Genomic DNA, 21911 nt, shown 5'->3' with positions numbered 1-21911 from the left:
TGTTTGGGCACAGCCGCCTGAACCAGTTGAGATAAGTCTAGGTGGGCAGCTTTCAAGCGGTCCACGATAAACAATTCCTCCCTGCCCCCCACGTCCAAAGAAAACTTCCGCCAGAGAACCTTGTATGGCCCTTCATAAGGCCGCTACAGCGGTGCTCTCAGTGGTCCCTTTCTGACAAAGACGAATTGAGCCACGTTGAGTTCTTTGGGCCGATGAGACAGTCGGGAGCCATAATGTGATGGGAGCGGTGGGGTCAGGTTGCCCAGGTGTTTACAGAGGTCGGCGAGGTGCTCACATTCGCTGAATATGGCCTTCGCTTGCGGGCCAAAGAATTCCCCTGGCAGGGAGAATGGTACGCCGTAGACCATTTCAGCTGACGAGGCTTGCAAGTCCTCCTTGGGCGCTGTTCTGATTCCGAGGAGGATCCAGGGCAACTCGTCCACCCAGTCGAGGCCAGAAAGCCTGGCCATCAGGCTGGATTTTAAGTGGCGATGGAACCTCTACCAACCCGTTGGACTGCAGGTGGTCGGCTGTGGTGTGGTGCAGTGTTACCCCTAAAAGCCTTGCCAGCTGCGACCATAGGGTGGAGGTAAATTGAGCACCCCTGTCGCTCGTAAAATCCATTGGCCGACCAGGGTTCTAGTGCATGTCTCTGCTGATGCTTCACAGACCAGGATGGGGACCACCTGGTAGCTCTGTCCACTATGGTGAATAGGTACCGCAACTCCCTGGACACCGGCAAAGGTCCCACAACGTCTACGTGGATATGTTGGTACCTTCGCAGTGCCGGGTTGAAATGTTGGATGGGCCTGCGTGTACTTGTAGACTTTGGAGGTCTGCCATCAGATGCAGTTGTGAGCTAGTGCTGCGACCTCCTTGAGGCTGTGCCAGATGAATCACTAAGCCACCATGCGGATGGTAGTCTTTACTGAGGGGTGAGCAAGATCGTGGATAGAACTGATGACCCTAGCCCTACAATCCTGTGGGACTACCAAGCATGGTGAGCCAGTGGAAGTATCGCAAAGCAGCGGCTAGGCAGAATCGGGGAGGCGGATATCCTCAAGCTGGAGCCCTGATACTGCAGTGCAGAGAACCTGGGTTTTGGCGTCACACTGTTGGGCTGTGCTGTGCATAGTCAAGACTGGGAGCTAGTGTGCTGATGGCCAGGCAGGAGAGCATGTCAGTGACTACGTTGTCCTTACCAACCCTGTGCCGGATGTCTGTTGTGAATTCTGAGATGTAGGACAGGTGGCGCTGTTGCCTGGCTGACCACAGGTCCTTCGCTGTCGATAGTGCTTGGGTGAGGGACTTGTGGTTGGTAAAGATGGTAAAAGTCCTGCCCTCTAGGAAATATCTAAAATGGTGGATGGCCAGGTACAGCCAGGAGCTCCGGTTGAACGCATTGTATTAGAGTTTGGGAGGTTGCAAATGTCTGCTGAAAATGGCTAGCAGGTGCCACTGTCCATCCAGCCACTGCTCGAGCACCCCTCTGACTGCCGATAGCGCCGTGTGTGCTTCCGGGCGTGGGTGCGCTAATAAAGTCACCTCAGTGAGGGCCCGCTTCATCGCTGCAAAAGCCTCGTCTGCCTCCCCCGAACAGGCCAAGGTCTTCTCCTTCATCGCTATCAGCGCAAACGGGGGCGGATGATGCGGGTGGCTTTGAGGATGAATCAATGGTAAAAGTTCACCATTCCCACAAATTCCTGTAGCCCTTTGAGGGAGGAGGGCTTGGGGAAATGTTGGACGGCTGCCACCTTCTCCAGTGCTGGAGCTGTCCCAGACGCTGTGATGGTGTGCCCCAGGAACTGCAAAGTTTGTTTCCCAAACTGGCATTTGGCATTGTTGACTGTGAGGTCGAATTCTGCCAGCAGGGCAAACAGGGTATGGAAATGGGCCTTGTGCTCTGTGAATGTGGTTAGCTACCAGAATGTCATCTAGGTAGATAAAGACAAAGTCCAAATCCCTACCCTCTGCTTCCATGAGGTGCTGGAATGTCTGGGTGGCATTCTTCAGGCCGAATGGCATGCGGAGAAACTCAAACTCAGGGTAATAATGGCGGTCTTTCCAGCGTCATCTGGGTGTACCGTGATCTGGTGGTATCCGCACACCAGATCGACCTTTGAAAAGAACCGCGCGCCGTGGAGGTTGGCTGCAAAGTCTTGGACATGGGAGACTGGGTAACTGTCTGGAGTCGTGGCGTCGTTCAGCTGTCTGTGGTCTCCAAATGGCCTCCAACCTCCTGATGACTTTGGGACCATGTGTAGTGGCACCAATCAAGTGCTGTTCAATCACCAAACGATGCCCAACTCGGAGTCTGGAGAATTCCTCCAAGGCTTGCTTCAGTTTCTCCGGCGGCAGCCATCTAGCCCTGGTGTGGATCAGGGGTCCTTATGTGGAGACATGATGGAATACTCTGTGTCAGGGGAGGTGATGTCGAAGCAAGGCTCCAGGATGGCATGGAACTCACTGAGGATCCCGGCGAATTCGTGTTCGGCGGCAGCGACTGTGGCAATCTCTGATCTGGCATCATCTGCTGCGCCCAGGCGCACCAAGTGGAAGGTGTGGGTGCTGAGCACTGCCCCTCACATCCACCAGCAGGCTGTGAGCCCTTAGGAAGTCAGCCCCCGACAGTACGCTGCTCACCGAGGCCAGGACGAACCTCCAAGTGAACTTCTCTTCCCCAATCTGTATCTGTGCCCTATGAGTGCCAAAGGTTTTGATGGTAAAGCCATTGGCAGCCCACAGGGTTGGACCGGGGGTTCGAGTCCATGTTTCCAGCGCTGTGGGGGGGAAGGACGCTCAGCTCAGCACCTGTGTCGACTAGGAACTAACTGCCTGTGAATCTGTCTTGGATGTAGAGGAGGCTGTTCACGTGGCCAACCGTTGCAGCCATCAACAGCAGTTGGCCTGGCCATTTCCCTAGTAATCGCAGGGCTGGCGGCACTTGCGGGCTTTAGTCCCCCAGCACTGATGGTAGAAGCACCACGATGACTGGGCTTCTTCGGGCTTGCTGTTGGGGGAATCTTGCTGACAATGGGGTGCCGGTTTGGAGACCTGGCTGACTGCTGTCTCATTCTCCTGCTTAGCTCACCAGAGGTCATCCACCCGGGTTGCTGCCTTGCAGGGGTCGGAGAAGTCCTCTTCAGACAGATGGAACCGAATGTTCTCTGGCATCTGTTCTAGAAAGATCTGTCTGAAGAGGAAGCATGGCTCATGATCCTCTGCCAGGGCCAGCATCTCGTCCATGAGTCCCTCAACCCATCTAGATGTAAGAGCCTGGACACGTGCTGCTGGGGTGAGAGGCCAAACTTCCCCAGGAGCAGATTCTTGAGGGCTGTGTACTTTTCAGTTGCTGGTAGCCTGATCGAGGGCACCTACGAGATGGTAAAACTTGGTCGTTTCAGCCGTGATGTTGCGAAGGTGGAATTGTGCCTCCGCTTGGCCGAACCACATCCGTGGGCAATATGGCCAGAAAGGGGGACGTTTGAGGGATACCGCGTTAATGTTGCCATTGTTGGTTGGGTCCAGAAAGTCATCTGGGCCCGTCGGGTCACCAATGTGGCACTCTGAGGAGCTGAAGTAAATCACTGCCACCACACCAGTGGCCGTTAATGACTGTTTTTATTCAAATTCAGCACGCCCCTTTAAGGGCAGCATGAGTTCAGTCACCCTGGAGCATTATGACATCATAATCGCTGCCCAGGGTGTACAATGGAAGGGATGCTGGAGTCAAGAAGAAACCCCTGATGACACCATCTCCTAATGGCTGCCCCGCCACGTGGCAATACAAACGGGGCCTGTTTGCCATTAGGTTGTGCGCTGCCACACATATAAACTTAATTGATAAATGGTGAAGGGGTTACATTCTAAAGATAGAGATCATTTCTTTATTCTAATCAATTTGATAATGCTCTAGAATTGATTTTTTTTTTGCTCTCAGCTCAAAATCAATCAAAAATATTGAGTACAAAACAAGAATATTATCTGATCATTCTCTATTCTTGATTGAAAGTGGAATTTGCTGAAAAACAACATTCAGATGGAGATTAAATTATTGAAAAGGGAGGATGTTCTTTTATAAGACAACATAGAATTGTTTTGTGATACAAATTTACGTTCAACAACAGATAAATTTATTGTTTCGATGTGTTAAAAGCTTACAAGGATAAATTATAAACAATACAAAAATGTAAAAAGGAATATATGAAAGATAAATTAGAAAAAGAAATAACAGTGTTTGAAAAACAATTCAAAAATCACCAGAAAACAAACTTAGTTTAACTAATAACATTTGCTTAATACTTGGAATAAAACTATATTAGAAATTGATGGAAATCTTTTATCATTAAAAACACCATTGATTAATCCTCTTAATTTTTTTCAAAAGATTATCCTTTTTCGAATATTTGGAAAAATAAAAGAATTTTTAAGTTAGTGATTGTTGTGACATTTAATCAATTAAAAAATAAGTGATATTCCTCGCAATACACTTTTTGCTATTTTCAGTTAAGAGCTTATTTAAGAGAGAAATTAGGATCTGATATAATTTTAAAAGATCTTACCGATTTAGAATAGTTAATTGTTGCCAGAATGGCTAAAAAATTTATTTCAGTAGCATATATGATGTTACAAGAAAAAGCACCTAAATTAGGTTTGTTTAAGTCAAAAGAAAGATGTTTGAAGCTCAAATAATGGGACTAAAATTATAAATAATTAATTTGAATCCTCCAACCGATAAAGTTTTCACTGAAAATGAGTAAGGGTCTTATGAGAAAAATGTTTTATTTAAGATCCAAGAGCATCCTCCAAAGCAATCCACATAAATATATAGGTCTGTTATCGTATATTTTAGATTTAGGTTTCAAGCTAGTAGGGTTAGGAAGGGTTGGGATTTTAAAGTTTTTTTCTTTCTTGTATATTAATCAAAACTATGATTGTGATTTATGATTTATTAATTGTTATATATGTGTTGATTTTTAATGAATTTTAGTCAGGACATGCTTGTGGCTGAAGCTCTGCTGATTAAAGCTCACAAGAATGTTGATGCTTTCATTGAAGATAAGGTTCAGATACTCTGCATCATGGAAAGCAACAGATTAGATTCAGATTTTAAGTCCTCTTGAAAATAGGTTGGGATAGGTATAAACCCCCCCCCCCCCCATCTCAGAATTTCTATATACCAGATATTTTGGTTTATTGAGAACTCCCGCTTAGAATATAGCTGACTAAGTGCTTTTGAGTATAAGATGGTAAGGACATAAACACTTCTCATCTTCCTCAGGCTTTCCAGACATGAACCCCTACTTCTGATGCCTGTCTTATACCTCTACCATAAGTAGCATATCCAACACAAGCCCAAGTTGCTCTTGACAGAGTTATTGCAAAACTCTGATGCTAGCAAATAGCTCAGAGGAGCATACTGAATTGAATACTATGAAAACATGATCCTTTTAGTAACCAGTGATATTAAAGTAGAGCAACTTGCCTAAAACATTTGCAAATGATGCAAAGCAACATTGAATTTTGGTTGATATCATGCAGGTGCCAAGTATCTAGTACACTGAAGGGACCAAAATCAAGTTGCTTGATTGTGTAATTTACCTGCAAAGTCATTCATTTTGAATCACTGCGCTGAAAATATGATGATCTAGCATCATGAAAAGAGAGTTTTTGATGTTGAACACGGAGATTGAAAGATTTTTCAGCTCAAAATGAATGAACCTTGAACTCGCTTACACCTATACAGAAGATAATGGGAACTTAACATTAAAAATTGCAGTGTTGTAGATTGTCTCTATTGAAGCATTTTTATGGGACAACATCTATGGAAGATTTCCTATTATTCATTTTGAATAATAAGCAGTCTGAAAGATGGGTTTTTAATACTTTAAAAATACTGATGTACAAGAAATCATTTTCATTATTTTATTGGAGTAGAAAATAAAATGGGTTAGAGTAGGTTTGTATAAGGCTAAATGGTGTTTTTTTTTTAATTTTTTTTTCACACTATAAACCATATTGATCAAGATACATACATTTTCCTTCTTAAATATATACAGTGTCGTTTTCTCCCCCACCTTCCCTTCTCCCCTCCCTCCCTCCCTCACCTCCCCTCCCATTTATTTAAAGTTCAGAATATAAGATACATTAAACCCGTCAAACAATGTTGTCACTCAATAAAAATAAACAAGAAATTCCACTGAGTCAGTTCTTTTCATTATCTTCTTCTGTCATTTTAGGGGGTAGATGTCCATGGTAGGTTTTCTCTATTATGTTTCATGTATGGCTCCCATATTTGTTCAAATATTGTAATGTTATTTCTTAAATTATATGTTATTTTTTCTAATGGAATACATTTATTAATTTCTATATACCATTGTTGTATTCTCAACTTATCTTCTAATTTTCAGGTTGACATAATACATTTTTTTGCTACAGCTAGGGCTATCATAACAAATCTTTTTTGTGCTCCATCCAAATCGAGTCCAAATTCTTTGTTTTTTATGTTACTTAGGAGGAAGATTTCTGGGTTTTTTGGTATATTGCTTTTTGTGATTTTATTTAATATCTGGTTTAGATCTTCCCAAAATTTTTTCACTTTCTCACATGTCCAAATTGCATGAATTGTTGTTCCCATTTCCTTTTTACAGCCAAAACATCTGTCAGATACTGTTGGGTCCCATTTATTTAACTTTTGAGGTGTAATGTATAGCCTGTGTATCCAGTTATATTGTATCATATGTAACCACATGTTTATTGTATTTCTCATAGTTCCGGAGCATAACTTCTCCCATGTTTCATTCTTTATCTTTATGTTTAGATCTTGTTCCCAATTTTGTTTAGTTTTACCATTTTGTTTCCTCGTTCTCCTTTTCTTGTAGTTTAATATACATGTTTGTTACAAATATTTTGATTATCATTGTGTCTGTAATCACATATTCAAAATTGCTTCCTTCAGGTAATCTCAGACTGTTTCTCAATTTGTCTTTCAAGTAGGATTTCAGTTGGTAGTATGCCAACATTGTATCGTGAGTTATATTATATTTATCCTTCATTTGTTCAAAGGATAATAGTTTATTTCCCGAAAAACAATTTTCTATTCTTTTGATCCCTTTTCTCTCCCATTCTCTTAAGGAAAGGTTATCTATTGTAAAAGGTATTAGCTGATTTTGTGTCAGTATTAGTTTTGATAGTTGGTAATTTGTTTTATTCCTTTCTACATGAATCTTCTTCCAAATGTTGAGCAGATGATGCAATACTAGAGAATTCCTACATTGTACCAATTTTTCATCCCATTTATATAATATATGTTCAGGTATCTTCTCCCCTATTTTATCTAGTTCTAATCTAGTCCAACAATGAAGACGCTGTTTACATCCGGTACCGCACGGATGGCAGTCTCTTCAATCTGAGGCGCCTGCAAGCTCACACCAAGACACAAGAGAAACTTGTCCGTGAACTACTCTTTGCAGACGATGCCGCTTTAGTTGCCCATTCAGAGCCAGCTCTTCAGCGCTTGACGTCCTGCTTTGCGGAAACTGCCAAAATGTTTGGCCTGGAAGTCAGCCTGAAGAAAACTGAGGTCCTCCATCAGCCAGCTCCCCACCATGATTACCAGCCCCCCCACATCTCCATCGGGCACACAAAACTCAAAACGGTCAACCAGTTTACCTATCTCGGCTGCACCATTTCATCAGATGCAAGGATCGACAATGAGATAGACAACAGACTCGCCAAGGCAAATAGCGCCTTTGGAAGACTACACAAAAGAGTCTGGAAAAACAACCAACTGAAAAACCTCACAAAGATAAACGTATACAGAGCCGTTGTCATACCCACACTCCTGTTCGGCTCCGAATCATGGGTCCTCTACCGGCACCACCTACGGCTCCTAGAACGCTTCCACCAGCGTTGTCTCCGCTCCATCCTCAACATCCATTGGAGCGCTTACATCCCTAACGTCGAAGTACTCGAGATGGCAGAGGTCGACAGCATCGAGTCCACGCTGCTGAAGATCCAGCTGCGCTGGATGAGTCACGTCTCCAGAATGGAGGACCATCGCCTTCCCAAGATCGTGTTATATGGCGAGCTCTCCACTGGCCACCGTGACAGAGGTGCACCAAAGAAAAGGTACAAGGATTGCCTAAAGAAATCTCTTGGTGCCTGCCACATTGACCACCGCCAGTGGGCTGATAACGCCTCAAACCGTGCATCTTGGCGCCTCACAGTTTGGCGGGCAGCAACCTCCTTTAAAGAAGACTGCAGAGCCCACCTCACTGACAAAAGGCAAAGGAGGAAAAACCCAACACCCAACCCCAACCAACCAATTTTCCCCTGCAACCGCTGCAATCGTGTCTGCCTGTCCCGCATCGGACTTGTCAGCCACAAACGAGCCTGCAGCTGACGTGGACTTTTTACCCCCTCCATAAATGTTCGTCCGCGAAGCCAAGCCAAAGAAGAAATGTAGTCCAATCTGGCTTTTCCCTTGTTTGATAAAAATCTGATAGGTATCTTAATTGTGCAGCTCTATAATAATTTTTAAAGTTTGGTAGTTGTAAGCCTCCTTGTTTATGTTCTAGAACGCTTCCACCAGCGTTGTCTCCTCTCCATCCTCAACATTCATTGGAGCGAATTCATCCCTAACATCGAAGTACTCGAGATGGCAGAGGTTGACAGCATCGAGTCCACGCTGCTGAAGATCCAGCTGCGCTGGGTGGGTCACGTTTCCAGAATGGAGGACCATCGCCTTCCCAAGATCGTGTTATATGGTGAGCTCTCCACTGACCACCGTGACAGAGGTGCACCAAAGAAGAGGTACAAGGACTGCCTAAAGAAATCTCTTGGTGCCTGCCACATTGACCACCGCCAGTGGGCTGATATCGCCACAAACCGTACATCTTGGCGCCTCACAGTTCGGCGGGCAGCAACCTCCTTTGAAGAAGACAGCAGAGCCCACCTCACTGACAAAAGACAAAGGAGGAAAAACCCAACACCAACCCCCAACCAACCAATTTTCCCCTGCAACCGCTGCAACCGTGTCTGCCTGTCCCGCATCGGACTTGTCAGCCACAAACGAGCCTGCAGCCGACGTGGACATGTACCCCCTCCATAAATCTTCGACCGCGAAGCCAAGCCAAAGAAAGAAATCCTCGGTTTCCCCCTTTTCCATAAAAATTTCCTTATTATTTTCTTTAACTCCTTGAAGAATTTCTCTGTTAAGCATATTGGTAATGTCTAAAATAGGTATTGTATCCTTGGGAAACTTTAATACAGTTTATCCTTCCTATCAGTGTTAGTGGTAAGTCATTCCAATGCTCTAAGTCGTCTTGTAATTTTTTCATTAGTGCATAATAATTGAGTTTATATAGATGGCCGAGGTTTTTATTTATTTGCATACCTAGGTATGGCATTGCTTGCATTTGCCATCTGAATGGTGATTCTTAAATTTTGAGAAATCCGCATTATTCATTGGCATTGCTTCACTTTTATTTGCGTTAATCTTGTACCCCGACACTTCTCCATATTCCTTCAATTTCCTATGTAATTCTTTTATTGATATTTCTGGTTCTGCTAAGTATATTATAACGTCATCTGCAAATAGACTGATTTTATATTCCTTGTCTTTTATTTTTATCCCTTTTATTTTATTTTCTGTTCTTATCAGTTCTGCTAGTGGTTCTATGGCTAACGCGAACAATAAGGGAGATAGTGGGCATCCCTGCCTTGTTGATCTGCTTAAGTTAAATTGTTTTGATATATATCCATTTACTGTCACTTTCGCCAATGGCCCCTTATATAATGCATTAATCCAATTAATATATTTCTCTGGTAAGCTGAATTTTTGTAGTACTTTGAATAAATAATTCCATTCTACTCTGTCAAAGGCCTTCTCTGCGTCTAAAGTAAACGCTACTGTTGGAGTTGGTTCCTTCTACTGCATGAATTAAGTTAATAAATTTACAGATATTGTCTGTTGTTCGTCTTTTTTAATAAATCCAGTTTGGTCTAGATTTACTATTTTTGGTACATAGTCAGCTAATCTGTTTGCTAATAGTTTAGCTATTATCTTATAATCTGTGTTAAGTAAAGATATTGGTCTATATGACGCTGGTGCGAGTGGATCTTTCCCTGTCTTTGGTATTACTGTAATTATTGCTGTTTTGCATGAATCTGGTAAGTTTTGTGTTTTATCAATCTGGTTGATTACTTCCAGAAGGGGAGGAATTAATAAATATTTTATAGAATTCTACTGGGAGTCCATCCTCTCCTGGTGTTTTATTGTTCGGTAGTATTTTTTATTATCTCCTGTATTTCTTCTATTTCAAATGGTTTTGTTAATTTATTTTGTTCCTCTGTTTGTAATTTCGGTAGTTCAATTTTAGTTAAAAATTCATCTACTTTGTCTTCTTTCCCTTCATTTTCAGTTTGATATAATTGTTCGTAGAATTCTCTGAAGTTTTCATTAATCTCCGTTGGATTATATGTGATTTGCTTGTCTTTTTTTCTTAATGCCAATACCATTCTCTTAGTTTGTTCTGTCTTAAGCTGCCACGCTAGAATTTTGTGTGTTTTTTCTCCTAGTTCATAATATTTCTGTTTTGTCTTCATTATGTTCTTCTCCACCTTATATGTTCGTAGTGTTTCATATTTTTTTTTATCTGCCAATTCTCTTCTTTTAGTTGTGTCTTCCTTCGTTGCTAATTCTTTTTCTATATTTGCTATTTCCCTTTCCAACTGCTCTGTTTCCTGATCGTAGTCCTTCATCTTGGTTACATAACTTATTATTTGCCCTCTGATGAATGCTTTCATTGCGTCCCATAGTATAAACTTATCTTTCACTGATTCCGTATTTATTTCAAAGTACATTTTAAATTGTCATTCAATGAATTCTCTAAAATCCTGCCTTTTAAGTAGCATGGAGTTTAATCTCCATCTATACATTCTTGGTGGGATGTCCTCTAACTCTATTGTCAATAACAGAGGTGAGTGGTCCGATAATAGTCTAGCTTTATATTCTGTTTTCCTAACTCTGTCTTGCATGCGAGCTGATAACAGGAATAGGTCTATTCTTGAGTATGTTTTATGTTTACCCGAATAATATGAATATTCCTTTTCCTTTGGGTGTTGTTTCCTCCATATATCCAAAAGTTGCATTTCTTGCATCGATTTAATTATAAATTTGGTTACTTTGTTCTTTCTGTTAATTTTTTTCCCAGTTTTATCCATGTTTGAATCCAAATTAAGGATGAAATCCCCTCCTATTAGTATGTTCCCTTGTGTGTCTGCTATCTTCAAAAAGATATCTTGCATAAATTTTTGATCTTCTTCATTAGGTGAATATACATTGAGTAAATTCCAAAACTCTGAATATATCTGACATTTTATCATTACATATCTCCCTGCTGTATCTATTATTTCCTCTTCTATTTTGATTGGTACATTTTTACTGATTAATATAGCTACTCCTCTAGCTTTTGAATTATATGATGCTGCTGTTACATGTCCTATCCAATCTCTCTTTAATTTCTTGTGTTCCACTTCAGTTAAGTTGTGTACGAATGCTATATCAATTTTTTCTTTGTTCAGTAAATTTAACAGTTTCTTCCTTTTGATTTGGTTATGTATTCCATTAATATTTAAAGTCATATAGTTCAACATAGCCATTTCATACTTTGTTTATCTTTCCTTTCCGTTTCCTCATCATCACCTTTCCTTCTTAACCATTTCTGCTTTCTTTTTTTGAACACATTATAAGACAACATTTCTAAAACTTAAAATATTTCCATTATTCTCCTATCTAAAATTCTTTTAACCCCACTATCCCCTCCCCTTCCTGAGTTGCCCTTTGTCCCTTGTCGGGCAACCACATCTCCCCTCTCCATTTGGATTTGCAAATTCACTCGCAAGCGTCAACTGATTTCGCAGTGACCGTAATTCTTCCCCACCCAGCCCCCCCCAGAAAAGATTTTAATCTTTCTATATAACAAAGGTCACTCTCTTAATTCCCCCATACTTCCTTTCTTCCCTTTCTTTCCCTTCTTAGTTCTTAACTATATTCTATTTTTTTTAATATATACATACAGACATACACACACACACACATATATACCTACATACACACATACATATAGTTTGTGGTCATTTTTGTTCTCGTTACATGTCTTCATCTCTCTGTCTGTTTTGTAGTTGTTCTGCAAATTTTCGTGCTTCCTCCGGATCCAAGAATAGTCTGTTTTGCTGCCCTGGAATAACTATTTTAAGTACCGCTGGATACTTTAGCATAAATTTATATCCTTTTTTCCATAGGATCGTTTTTGCTGTATTAAACTTCCTCTTTTTCAGGAGTTCAAAACTTATATCTGGATAGAAAAAAATTTTTTGACCTTTGTATTCTAGTGGTTTTTTTGTCTTCTCTTATTTTCCTCATTGCTTTCTCCAATATATTTTCTCTTGTTGTATATTTAGGAATTTTACTAGAATGGATCTTGGTTTTTGTTGTGGTTGTGGTTTAGGGGCTAATGTTCTGTGTGCCCTTTCTAATTCCACTTCTTCCTGTAGTTCTCGTCTTCCTAGGACCCTGGGGATCCATTCTTTTATAAATTCTCTCATATTCTTGCCTTCTTTATCTTCCTTAAGGCCCACTATCTTTATATTGTTTCTTCTATTATAATTTTCCATTATATCTATCTTCTGAGCTAACAGCTCTTGTGTCTCTTTAACTTTTTTATCAGATTCTTCTAATTTCTTTTTTAAGTTATCTACTTCCATTTCTACGGCTGTTTCTCGTTCTTCCACCTTGTCCACTCTTTTTCCTATATCTGACATGACCATCTCTAATCTATTCATTTTTTCTTCTGTACTTTTTATTCTTCTTTTTATTTCACTGAATTCTTGTGATTGCCATTCTTTTACTGATTCCATATATTATTTAAAAAAAAATATCCATGTACTTGCCCATCCCTTCATCTTCCATTTCTCTGTGTTCTTCCTCTTCTTCTTCTGTGTCCTTTACCTCTGTCTCCTCTGGTTTTCTTGTTGGTTTGTTTGTTTTATTTTGTTGGGTATTTTTGGTCTTCTTATTTTTATTAGAAGTGCCTTGATGCTGGTCTTCTTCCTCTGAGTTGGTCATCTGTTGTTTCTTTGATTTCTTTTTACTCTCTTCTTTCTTGTTCTCGTTATTTTCTATGTTTTCCTCTTGCTGCTTTGTTGTGGTTGTCAATTTCAGCTGTGGAGATCGACTCCTCAGCTGGTGCCCCCTCCCGTCAGTGTTATTTTTGTCTTGCGCATCGTGCATACGCGACTCCTCACGCATGCGCGGTTGCGCACTTTTGTTTGGCTCCGTGAGCCATTTTTGTAGTCTTGAGTTCGGGGCTTCAACTGACCTTAGGGAGCGGGCTTCTCTCTCCACGGCGGGCCTCCTCGCACAGGTAAGGTCTTCATCTTCTTCTGACGTCTTTTCTTCTTCTCTTCTTCCCGTTGCTTTTGGCTTTTCTTACTTCACTGCCATTTTCTCCACACCTTTACTTTCACTTTATTTTGGTTTTTGTGTTTGTGCCTTTGTTTTTTTCACTGTCTTTTTTTCACTTTTCCGGAGAGGGCTGGAGTTCCCCGACCGGCCACTACTCCATCACGTGACTCCTCCCCAAGGCTAAGTGGTTGATGGTAGGTGCGGACTCATTGGGTTGAAGGGCTTGTTTTTAAGCTGTTTTGCTGACTCAATTTGGGAAGTAATAGTAAGGCTAACCATTTGCATTTATTTCAAAACTTTCATCTGTATTGCCAAACCTTTTCAGTTGTGGACCACATACAGAAAAATATAAGGAGTCAAAGGTCAAACAGTATTAAGCCTGGCAGTTTTCAACCAGTTACACTGCAAGATAAACTGTTTTAGACCAGAAATCCCTTGTGCCGTCAAAAATTCATTTTTAATCAAAATAACTATGTGACACAACTGAATAGTTTAGATGTTGTCATTGCAGTAGTTTATTGATGTGCTCACAAATTACAGAGGGCATTTCTGTATCTGTTGCTTTTTAATTTAAATGAATATAATAAAACTCTAAAACTAATGCCACACTATCTAGTGTTGAAACTAAGTGCAATGGTAGCCTCATAGTTCAAAATGGCAGCAGCATCTAGTGTTGAAATTAAGAAATACATCAAATATATATACATAATGCAATTTATTGTTGGAGTCTGTGTTCTAATGGGCCACTTAAAAATGGGCTGTAGTTTGGCCACCTCTTAAACCCATTTTTAAAAATATTGCTATGCTCATGTAAAGTTGTGTAATATAAGGAATTGATATTTTGTACAATAATTAAGGTGTAGGAACTAAGAGTTGAGTATGTTTGAAATTCTTTGTCTTTAAAAATTGTATTATGTAGGACATCGATAAATATTTCACATCTTGGTGTTCTTCATGTAAGGTAGATGTGTAGCGAACAGCAGATGACGAACTTTGCCTCTGGAGTAATGTTGGTCTCTCTGATTGCTTTGTGGAGCAATGCTGTTGTGGTAAGAAGGACATGTATTTTTAATGTTAGTATTTGTTACAGATTATCCTATTAATTTTTAAGAACTCTGAAACATGTTACTATTTTAATGCAGGGAGAACATTTGTCGAACCCCTCACTTCAAGGTTTGTTTCTAGTAGAATTTCAAGCTCAAGTATTTTGAAATGTGAAGGTATAATTTGATGTGTGGTTTATCCAAAAATAAGAGCAAAATCATATCTGATCATTTGGAGAGATTTAGTGGAAGTTGAAATGTTTATGTATTTAAAAAAAAACATTGTAAAATTAAACATATCACTTTGTTTTGATTTTTAGATATTCCAAAAGATAAAGATAAGGACTTCAATGATATAATTAGCAGAATCATGATTATTAATAGACCTTTAGGTAAGAATTATCTAAGAATTTGCAGTGAACATTTTTGTGCAATTCATAAATTAAGATGTTTTAAAAATATTGTATGATGAAATGGAGCAATAGACATTGAAGTTAAAAAAAAATTAATGAACAACAATGGAATGTGTCTCTGTAGAACATGATGTCCAAATCAAATTAAAACACCTGATGGATATTCCTCTATCCCCTTCATATTCATAGCCCCTTTCACATTGGCAAACCACTAAATTGGCAGGTGAACGAACGGTTTTGAAATACCGGTAGGGCTATTCACACTGGACCAAAGGAAACTGGTTCTGTTTGCCCTTTCACAGTTGCACAGAGCAAAGGAGTGCCTGTCCTCCAGCGGTAACATCCTGAGTGACTCATCGAGCAATGGTGGACCTGCCCTCCCATATTCCATGCTGCAGAGAAACCCCTTCATGAGTACTGCATTCATGCAGCCCTTTCATTATGTCAAGGCACACTGGGACACAGAGGCTTTAAAAGAAAAGGCAGCTAGTTCCTTGCCTGCTCACAGTCTCTCACTACTCTCCCTCTCCACCTGTTCACCCCATCTTTCCTTTCCTCTCTCACTCAGACATATCTATCTATCCTTGATTGGTGTATATACCCACTTCATTGTGTGTGCGTGTATTTCATACCCGCTGCGACTTTCCCACGCTCGCTATAAACTATGTGCATTTTATCCCTGTTAACATTTTCCAACGCTTGTATAAGTTTTAATGGGTGGGGAGTGCAATTTCAGTGCTTGCCATAGGTGCTGTTTTCCCTCAATACGCCACTGAGAAATGTACAGGAAGCCTCCCCCTTCCCCATAATTAAATTATGCACGTAGGTTTATATAGTTGGCACAACATCGTGGGCTGAAGAGGGGTCACGTGATGCAAAAGAAATAGGAGGATGTGTCTGAGAGTTCCTGGACCAGGACGAAGTAAAAACATCCAGAAATTCACTTCAGAAGGCATCAAAAGCATAAAAGTAAATAACAAGGTACTTACCAGAAGAGGATGGGAAGGAAGAACCCCAATCAGCAGAAGACAGCTAGCAGAGCAGCGTCGAGCTGCGAGGTCAGAGCCAGCCCACCTTGACTACAGGAAAATTGCGCTGGGAGCACTGAAGGTAGTGGGCCCGGAGCCTCGATGGGCTAGATATCAGTGGCTCCAGTCTGACTTGAGGGAAGCCTTCAACACTCACCTGGCAGAGTGACAAAAACCAGTGGTGTTGCCAGGAGACATTGTGCAGGTGGAGGGCTGGAACAAAGCCAGTTACCCTGAGATGAACGATGGGCAGCAGAGAGTAGGCTCAGAGCCTGACTGTGGGTATGGTGGTGGCAAGGTGTAATGGAAAGATTGTGGCTGCCACGTGGTGGCGCTCCCAGGCTCCTATTAGAAGGACACCATCCCAATCAAGGCAGGACTCGCCCCAAGTGACCCTTGTAACTGGCCTGTTCAAATTACCAGGTACTGGACTCCAGGCAGCCTGCCTGGACTTAGCTCTGACCTTCACCTAATTGGCCCAGGTGAAGCACCTGGGGTGACCCCTGCTGAGCCCCTGCACTTGGCTTCGAACCATTGGTCACAGCAGCCAACAGGCCCAGCATGCCCCCGAGTGATTGATTGGCCTCCCAATGCTTGCTGCAGGGTTAAAAAGGACTATGCTTTCCTTTGCTCTCTTTCTCTTTTGACTCCTTGTGGTATCACATTTTGTATTGGGTTGGAGCGATTCCTGAGGCCAGTTAGTTGGAGCCGTGTCCATACAGGTCAAGGGGTGGGGCACGTAGTGTTACCTTGACTGATTGTTTATTTTATGTCTATTTGTGTCATTTCCTAAGATTTGTTGGTTTTCCCTCATTACTTGCAGTGCGTATCCATCTCCTTGTTTAAGTTAACTTAGCATTTAGATCCCATTATTCCATCTACATCTCTTGAAAATAAACTTGTGCTTTGTACCTCAATCTTGGTTTGGTTCTTGACCTTTGGGACCCACACAAACTTTCACTTGTAACACACGAACTTTCACTTATAACACACGGGAAGGCATGGGAGACTTCCACCCTGCGCGGGAGGAGATGACAAACACCTCAGCCGGCTCATCCAGCAACCCTCTCCTCCCCCCCACCCGAACAACGAGCTCCAGTGGGCAGTAAGTAGGGGAAGAGGAAGGCTGCAGGAAACAATGGCCCTGAGATGACAAAACTGGTCGAGACCACGAGAGGCTTTTCTAGGGATGCCAGGAGCAATAGGAGCGACATGGAGGCCGGTACCATTGAGAAGGAGGAGGGCGTCTGGCTGCATGAGGTGGCCAAGATGGCGGTGACAGGAAGGAGGAGGGGACTTGGATCTCTCACTGTGGACGATTCTAGAAGCAATAGAGAAAACAGAGAAAAGACTCTCATTGAACGAGCAAGAAAACAGGCCAGTTAAATTTCAAACTGGACAAATGTCACTTAGTATTGAATGCTTTACAAGGGAGGGTGACAGAATTGGAAGAAAGAATAGGGGACAATGAGGACAGGATAGGGCATTTTTTAAAAGAGCTTACAGCATGGGAAGTGACCAGGGAGCACTTATGGCAGAAAATTGACATTCTTGAAAATTATTGTCAACACAATATAATTAAAACTAAGGGACTAAAGGAAGGGATAGAGGGGAGAAACTCCATAGCATTCCTTCAATGCTGGCTCCCTGAGGCCCTGGGGAAGGAAAATCAGTAGAAATTGAGAGAGCGCACAGGTCCTTTTCGCACGCCCGGGTTCCAGACAAAGACCATGCTTGGTACTGGTGGAGCTATTGCACCATCCCAAGATCAAAAAAAAAATTTGAAAGCTGCAGTCACTGGGGCGAAAGCAGGAAGTGGGGGGGGGGGGGTGGTGGGGGGTGATGGAGCTGGAGGGCAACAAAGTATTCTTTTATCCCAATATAAGTGGGAGCCTCCTGCATCAAAGAAAAGAATTAGAGCCACTGTAAAGGGCAACAAAGCAAAAGGGGTATGAGTGTTTAATTAAGTACTTGGCAATCTTGTACTTGGTGATGATGGGGGGGAGACAGTGGGAAAAGAGAAACTTTTTCTCAGGTGCAAAAGTTTGTTAAGCAACTGGCAAGTTGCAACAAGAGTGTAAATAATGTTTATGAAATAATAAAATTTAAAAATGTAAATAACTATGTAAAATAGAAAGGGGAAGAAACAATAAGGAAAATGGTCTGGAAGGTCAGGGAAGGTGGCTAGGGAAGAGAGAGAGAGAGAGATGGGTGTGAAAGACAATCTTTAATATGGGGGGGGTGGTGACGATGTAGGGGATTCAGTGACCAATGAGGGGAAGAGGGAGGTTTGCGAAGACGTGGAGGGGGGACATGTGTAGGGTTGGTCAGTTGTTTCAATGTCTGATGTTGGATGTTGTTTCCTTTTTATTCATCCCTTTATCTTTGTCATCCCCTAGTAAGCTGGATTGGCTGGCTGGAAAGAAAAGATTAGGTGGAGCTGCTGAAGTACAGGGGAACAAACTTGACCGACGTAGAGGGTAGGATCATGGAGATTGAATATGCAGCAAGTCTTCTTTCAGATCATTCATCTCTGATACTAACTATAGAAATGCCAGATAAGCAGGATACATTGTACAGGTGGTGCCCTAAAACATTGCTACTAAAGAAGCTGTAGTTTTGTCAGGGTACAGATAGACATGTTCTGTGGGGCCAAATTTATCCTGTGGGATACCTCAAAGTGTATTAGAGATGTCAAATAATGGGGTTCACTAAAACAGTTAAAAAGGAGAACATGAGGGAGGTGGAGGAATTGAAGCAGGAAATTACCAATCTAGAGCGGGCCTTCCAAAGGTCAGGCTCAGAAGAACACTACAGGATCCTGACAAATAATAAAATACAATACACTCCAAGCGTATAATATAGAGAAGGCCCTAATGAGAAGAGGGCCCACAAAGATTTTCTCGCAGCAGAAGAGAGTTAACTGTGTTAAAATGAATGTGTTGAGAGGCTTCAGTGCCTCTTTTCAGACATTGCCTGTGGTGTTGCCTTGGGGATTGTTTCAGAAATTGCTCTTTCATGTGCAAAGATTTTTATAAGGTGGCCGTGGACTTTACAGAGGAACTGACTTGGGATTTCAGTCTTGACGGTTTACGATTGGCAGGCTTTAAGAAATATTATTGGGCAGCCCAATCAAGATACATTACCTCACTCTTTGGGGGGGGAGATGTACCATCCTGACACAAATTGATCTTTATTTACAAGTGGAATGCTAAATTGTTATCTGAAAAGAAAGGTAGCCCCGTATTAAAACAAGTAATCCTAATTTGGAAGAAAATCAATCAACATATAGAGTTCAAACTGGGGCTGTCTCCAAAAACACTCCTAGCTCTGAATAAACTGCTCCCATGGATGGTGAGTTCAAGATCTTAGACACCTGGCATTGTAATGGCATCCGGTGCATAGAGGACTGTTATGAGCAGTGGCACCTAATATTGTTTAAGCAGCTCAGAAATAAATGTGATTTATCAAGTAGGATGTTCCACTGCTATCTACAAATATGATCTTTTCTAAGGGGGAAATTAGGGCCAACTATGGCTCTACCAGCATGCAGTGACATAGAGATCCTAATTCAAAAGGGAACACATGGAAGTTTATTTTGGCAATGTATTTCTTACTTCAGGCAAGGGGGCCAAAACCAGGCCTGGACAAGTCAAGGCACAGGTGGGAGTCGGACTTAGGAATAACTATTGATAAGCGGTGCTGGTCAGACCTGTGTCGGATCAACATAACGGCAATCATTTACACGCAGTACAGTGCAAGTTTCTTCACCAGCTAATTCTGATGCCGCAAAAGTTGAACTAATCAAAATCAGATGTCTCAGTCCAATGCTTCAGATGTGGCATTATGACAGGAACTTTAGAGCACGCAACCTGGATATGTACCAAGGTAAGGACCTGGGTGAAGCCCTGGACAAAATCGTAGTCAAAAATTTCCCACAGGATCCAGAGTTTTCCTGCCGGGAAATATGATGGACAATAAATCTGTCCAAATTTAAATTCCAATTTGTAATGATCGCATTGGCGGTAGCCAGGAAGTCCATAGCACTGGAAATCTGACTCCAGCTTGAGCATTGCGTGCAGAAATGCAGAGCTGTATTCCCCTGGAGAAGATTACCTACGATCTCAGGAAAAAGCACAGTACCTTCCTTAAAATTTGGAAACCATATCTAAATTTCATAGGTGCACAGTTATAGGGTGGGTTACATGCCGCCAGGACGTAACAGATCCGCATACCCCTGATTTATGTTTTTAACCTTTGTTTGCGTCTTGAATGTAGTATGTGATCTATTGTGTGTGATAAGGGGGGAGGGAGGGGTGGAAAAAGGGCTTGGACTCGATGGTAAACCTTGTACAGAAATGACGACTGTATTTTGATGAATGCTGATCACTGAGTTTGAAAACTGATAAATATTCAAACAAAATCATGGGCAGAAGGGCTCATACTGTTTTTAATTATGTTTTAATTAAGCATGAATAATTTTATTTAAATACAAGATTATAATACATTGATCAGGATTGTGAATTTAGTAAATTGAATAGAAAGTTGATGCTTTTTTAAATCAGTTTTGTTATTTGGAAGAACATCTTTTGTTTCCTTCACGTTCCTACATGCATGAAAGAATGTCATCAGCACTTCACTAATTGTACTCAGCATACGGGTATCCCTTTCACAAACCTGGTACGCCGATTCAAAAGAGATTGGCAATAGCTCTTTTCACACTAACCAGTAAATTGGCCATTCATCGAATTGGTTAAAGAAGCCATTTTTGCTATTCACACTGGACCATTTGTGAACCGCATCCTTTCATACTCATCACAAGGCATCCCCAGAGATAAGAGAGTCTATCCTCCACGGGTGATGTCTGAGTGACACATTGAGCACTGATCAATGTATTATGATCATGTATTTAAACAAAATTAATCATGCTTAATTATAACATAACATAATTAATCATTATGTACAGCACACTATGAGCCCTTCAGCCCCTGTTGTTGTGCTGACCTATATAAGCCTTTATAAATATATAAAGGATCATGGGAAAGTGGTAGCAGAAATAGCAGACAATTTATAAAGTCCATAGGAAAGAGCGATGGCGGACCTGTCCTCCCAGAATTCCATGTGGCAGAGAAAGGGCTGTATGCATGGAGCACTCGTGGAGGGGTTTCTCTGCTGCATGAATTCTGGGAGGGCAGGTATGCCATTACTCGTGCGCGCTCTTCCTCTTTCTCTCTGCAACTTTCCCATGGTCCTTTAGAAATTTATAAAGGTTTTTGTAGGTCGTCAAAGTTTTTATACCTTTTTAATCTTTTGTTTCCTTCACGTTCCTGCACTCATGCAAAAATGTCATCAATGCATCACTACTTTGTCCCTGGATAGTCCATATCCCTTTCACTCTGGGCTAATAGGCACATAGGCATCAGATGACCCCGGGGATGATACAACCTACCTAGCCAGTTCATACCCAGCGTGATTTGACGCTTTCACACTTGAGCCTTAACCGATAAGTTAGCTGTTAATTACTTGGACTAGTGTGAAGGGGCTACCTTCCCAAGGCGGTTAATTCGCAGGTCAAATTGCACCCCCCCCACCCCACATCAGTTCAGGAACATTCACACTGGCAGGTGAAGCGGTAAATTGGCAGTTGATTACTGGGTTCAAGTGCCAAACTCGTATATTGAGAAGCTTCTTGTATGCTACTATTGTATCTGCTTCCACCACTACTCTAGGCAGTCTGATCTAGGCACCAACCACTCTGTAAAATATTTGCCATCACATCTTGTACGAACTTCATTCTCCTCACCTTAACTACATCCTCTTGTCTGTAACACTTTTACCTTCTGGAATAGATTCTGACAATTCATTCTATCAATGCCTCTCATGAATTTATAAATTTCTATTAGGTCTCCCTTGCTCCTGAGAAATCAACCCAAATTTGTCTAGTCATTCCCCATAATTC

General features: G+C 41.7%; 1 protein-coding gene across 1 annotated transcript in view; it reads left to right on the top strand.

Moving 5' to 3' along the window:
- The first annotated feature begins 14346 nt into the window (after nt 1–14346).
- The window catches only part of LOC138755409 (astacin-like metalloendopeptidase), a 91024-nt gene continuing 83459 nt past the window's right edge, over nt 14347–21911 (top strand). Inside the window, exons 1-3 of the mRNA XM_069921384.1 lie at nt 14347–14517; nt 14611–14641; nt 14832–14903. Of these exons, the coding sequence (XP_069777485.1) occupies nt 14434–14517; nt 14611–14641; nt 14832–14903 (187 nt within the window). The 5' untranslated portion in view covers nt 14347–14433. The remainder of the gene's footprint in view (nt 14518–14610; nt 14642–14831; nt 14904–21911) is intronic.

The sequence above is a fragment of the Narcine bancroftii genome, chromosome 1, assembly GCF_036971445.1.
Source record: "Narcine bancroftii isolate sNarBan1 chromosome 1, sNarBan1.hap1, whole genome shotgun sequence".
In the NCBI taxonomy this organism is placed as follows: domain Eukaryota; kingdom Metazoa; phylum Chordata; class Chondrichthyes; order Torpediniformes; family Narcinidae; genus Narcine; species Narcine bancroftii.
The sequence above is the reverse complement of the archived record's forward strand: the minus strand, read 5'-3'. Positions and strand labels throughout refer to the sequence as shown.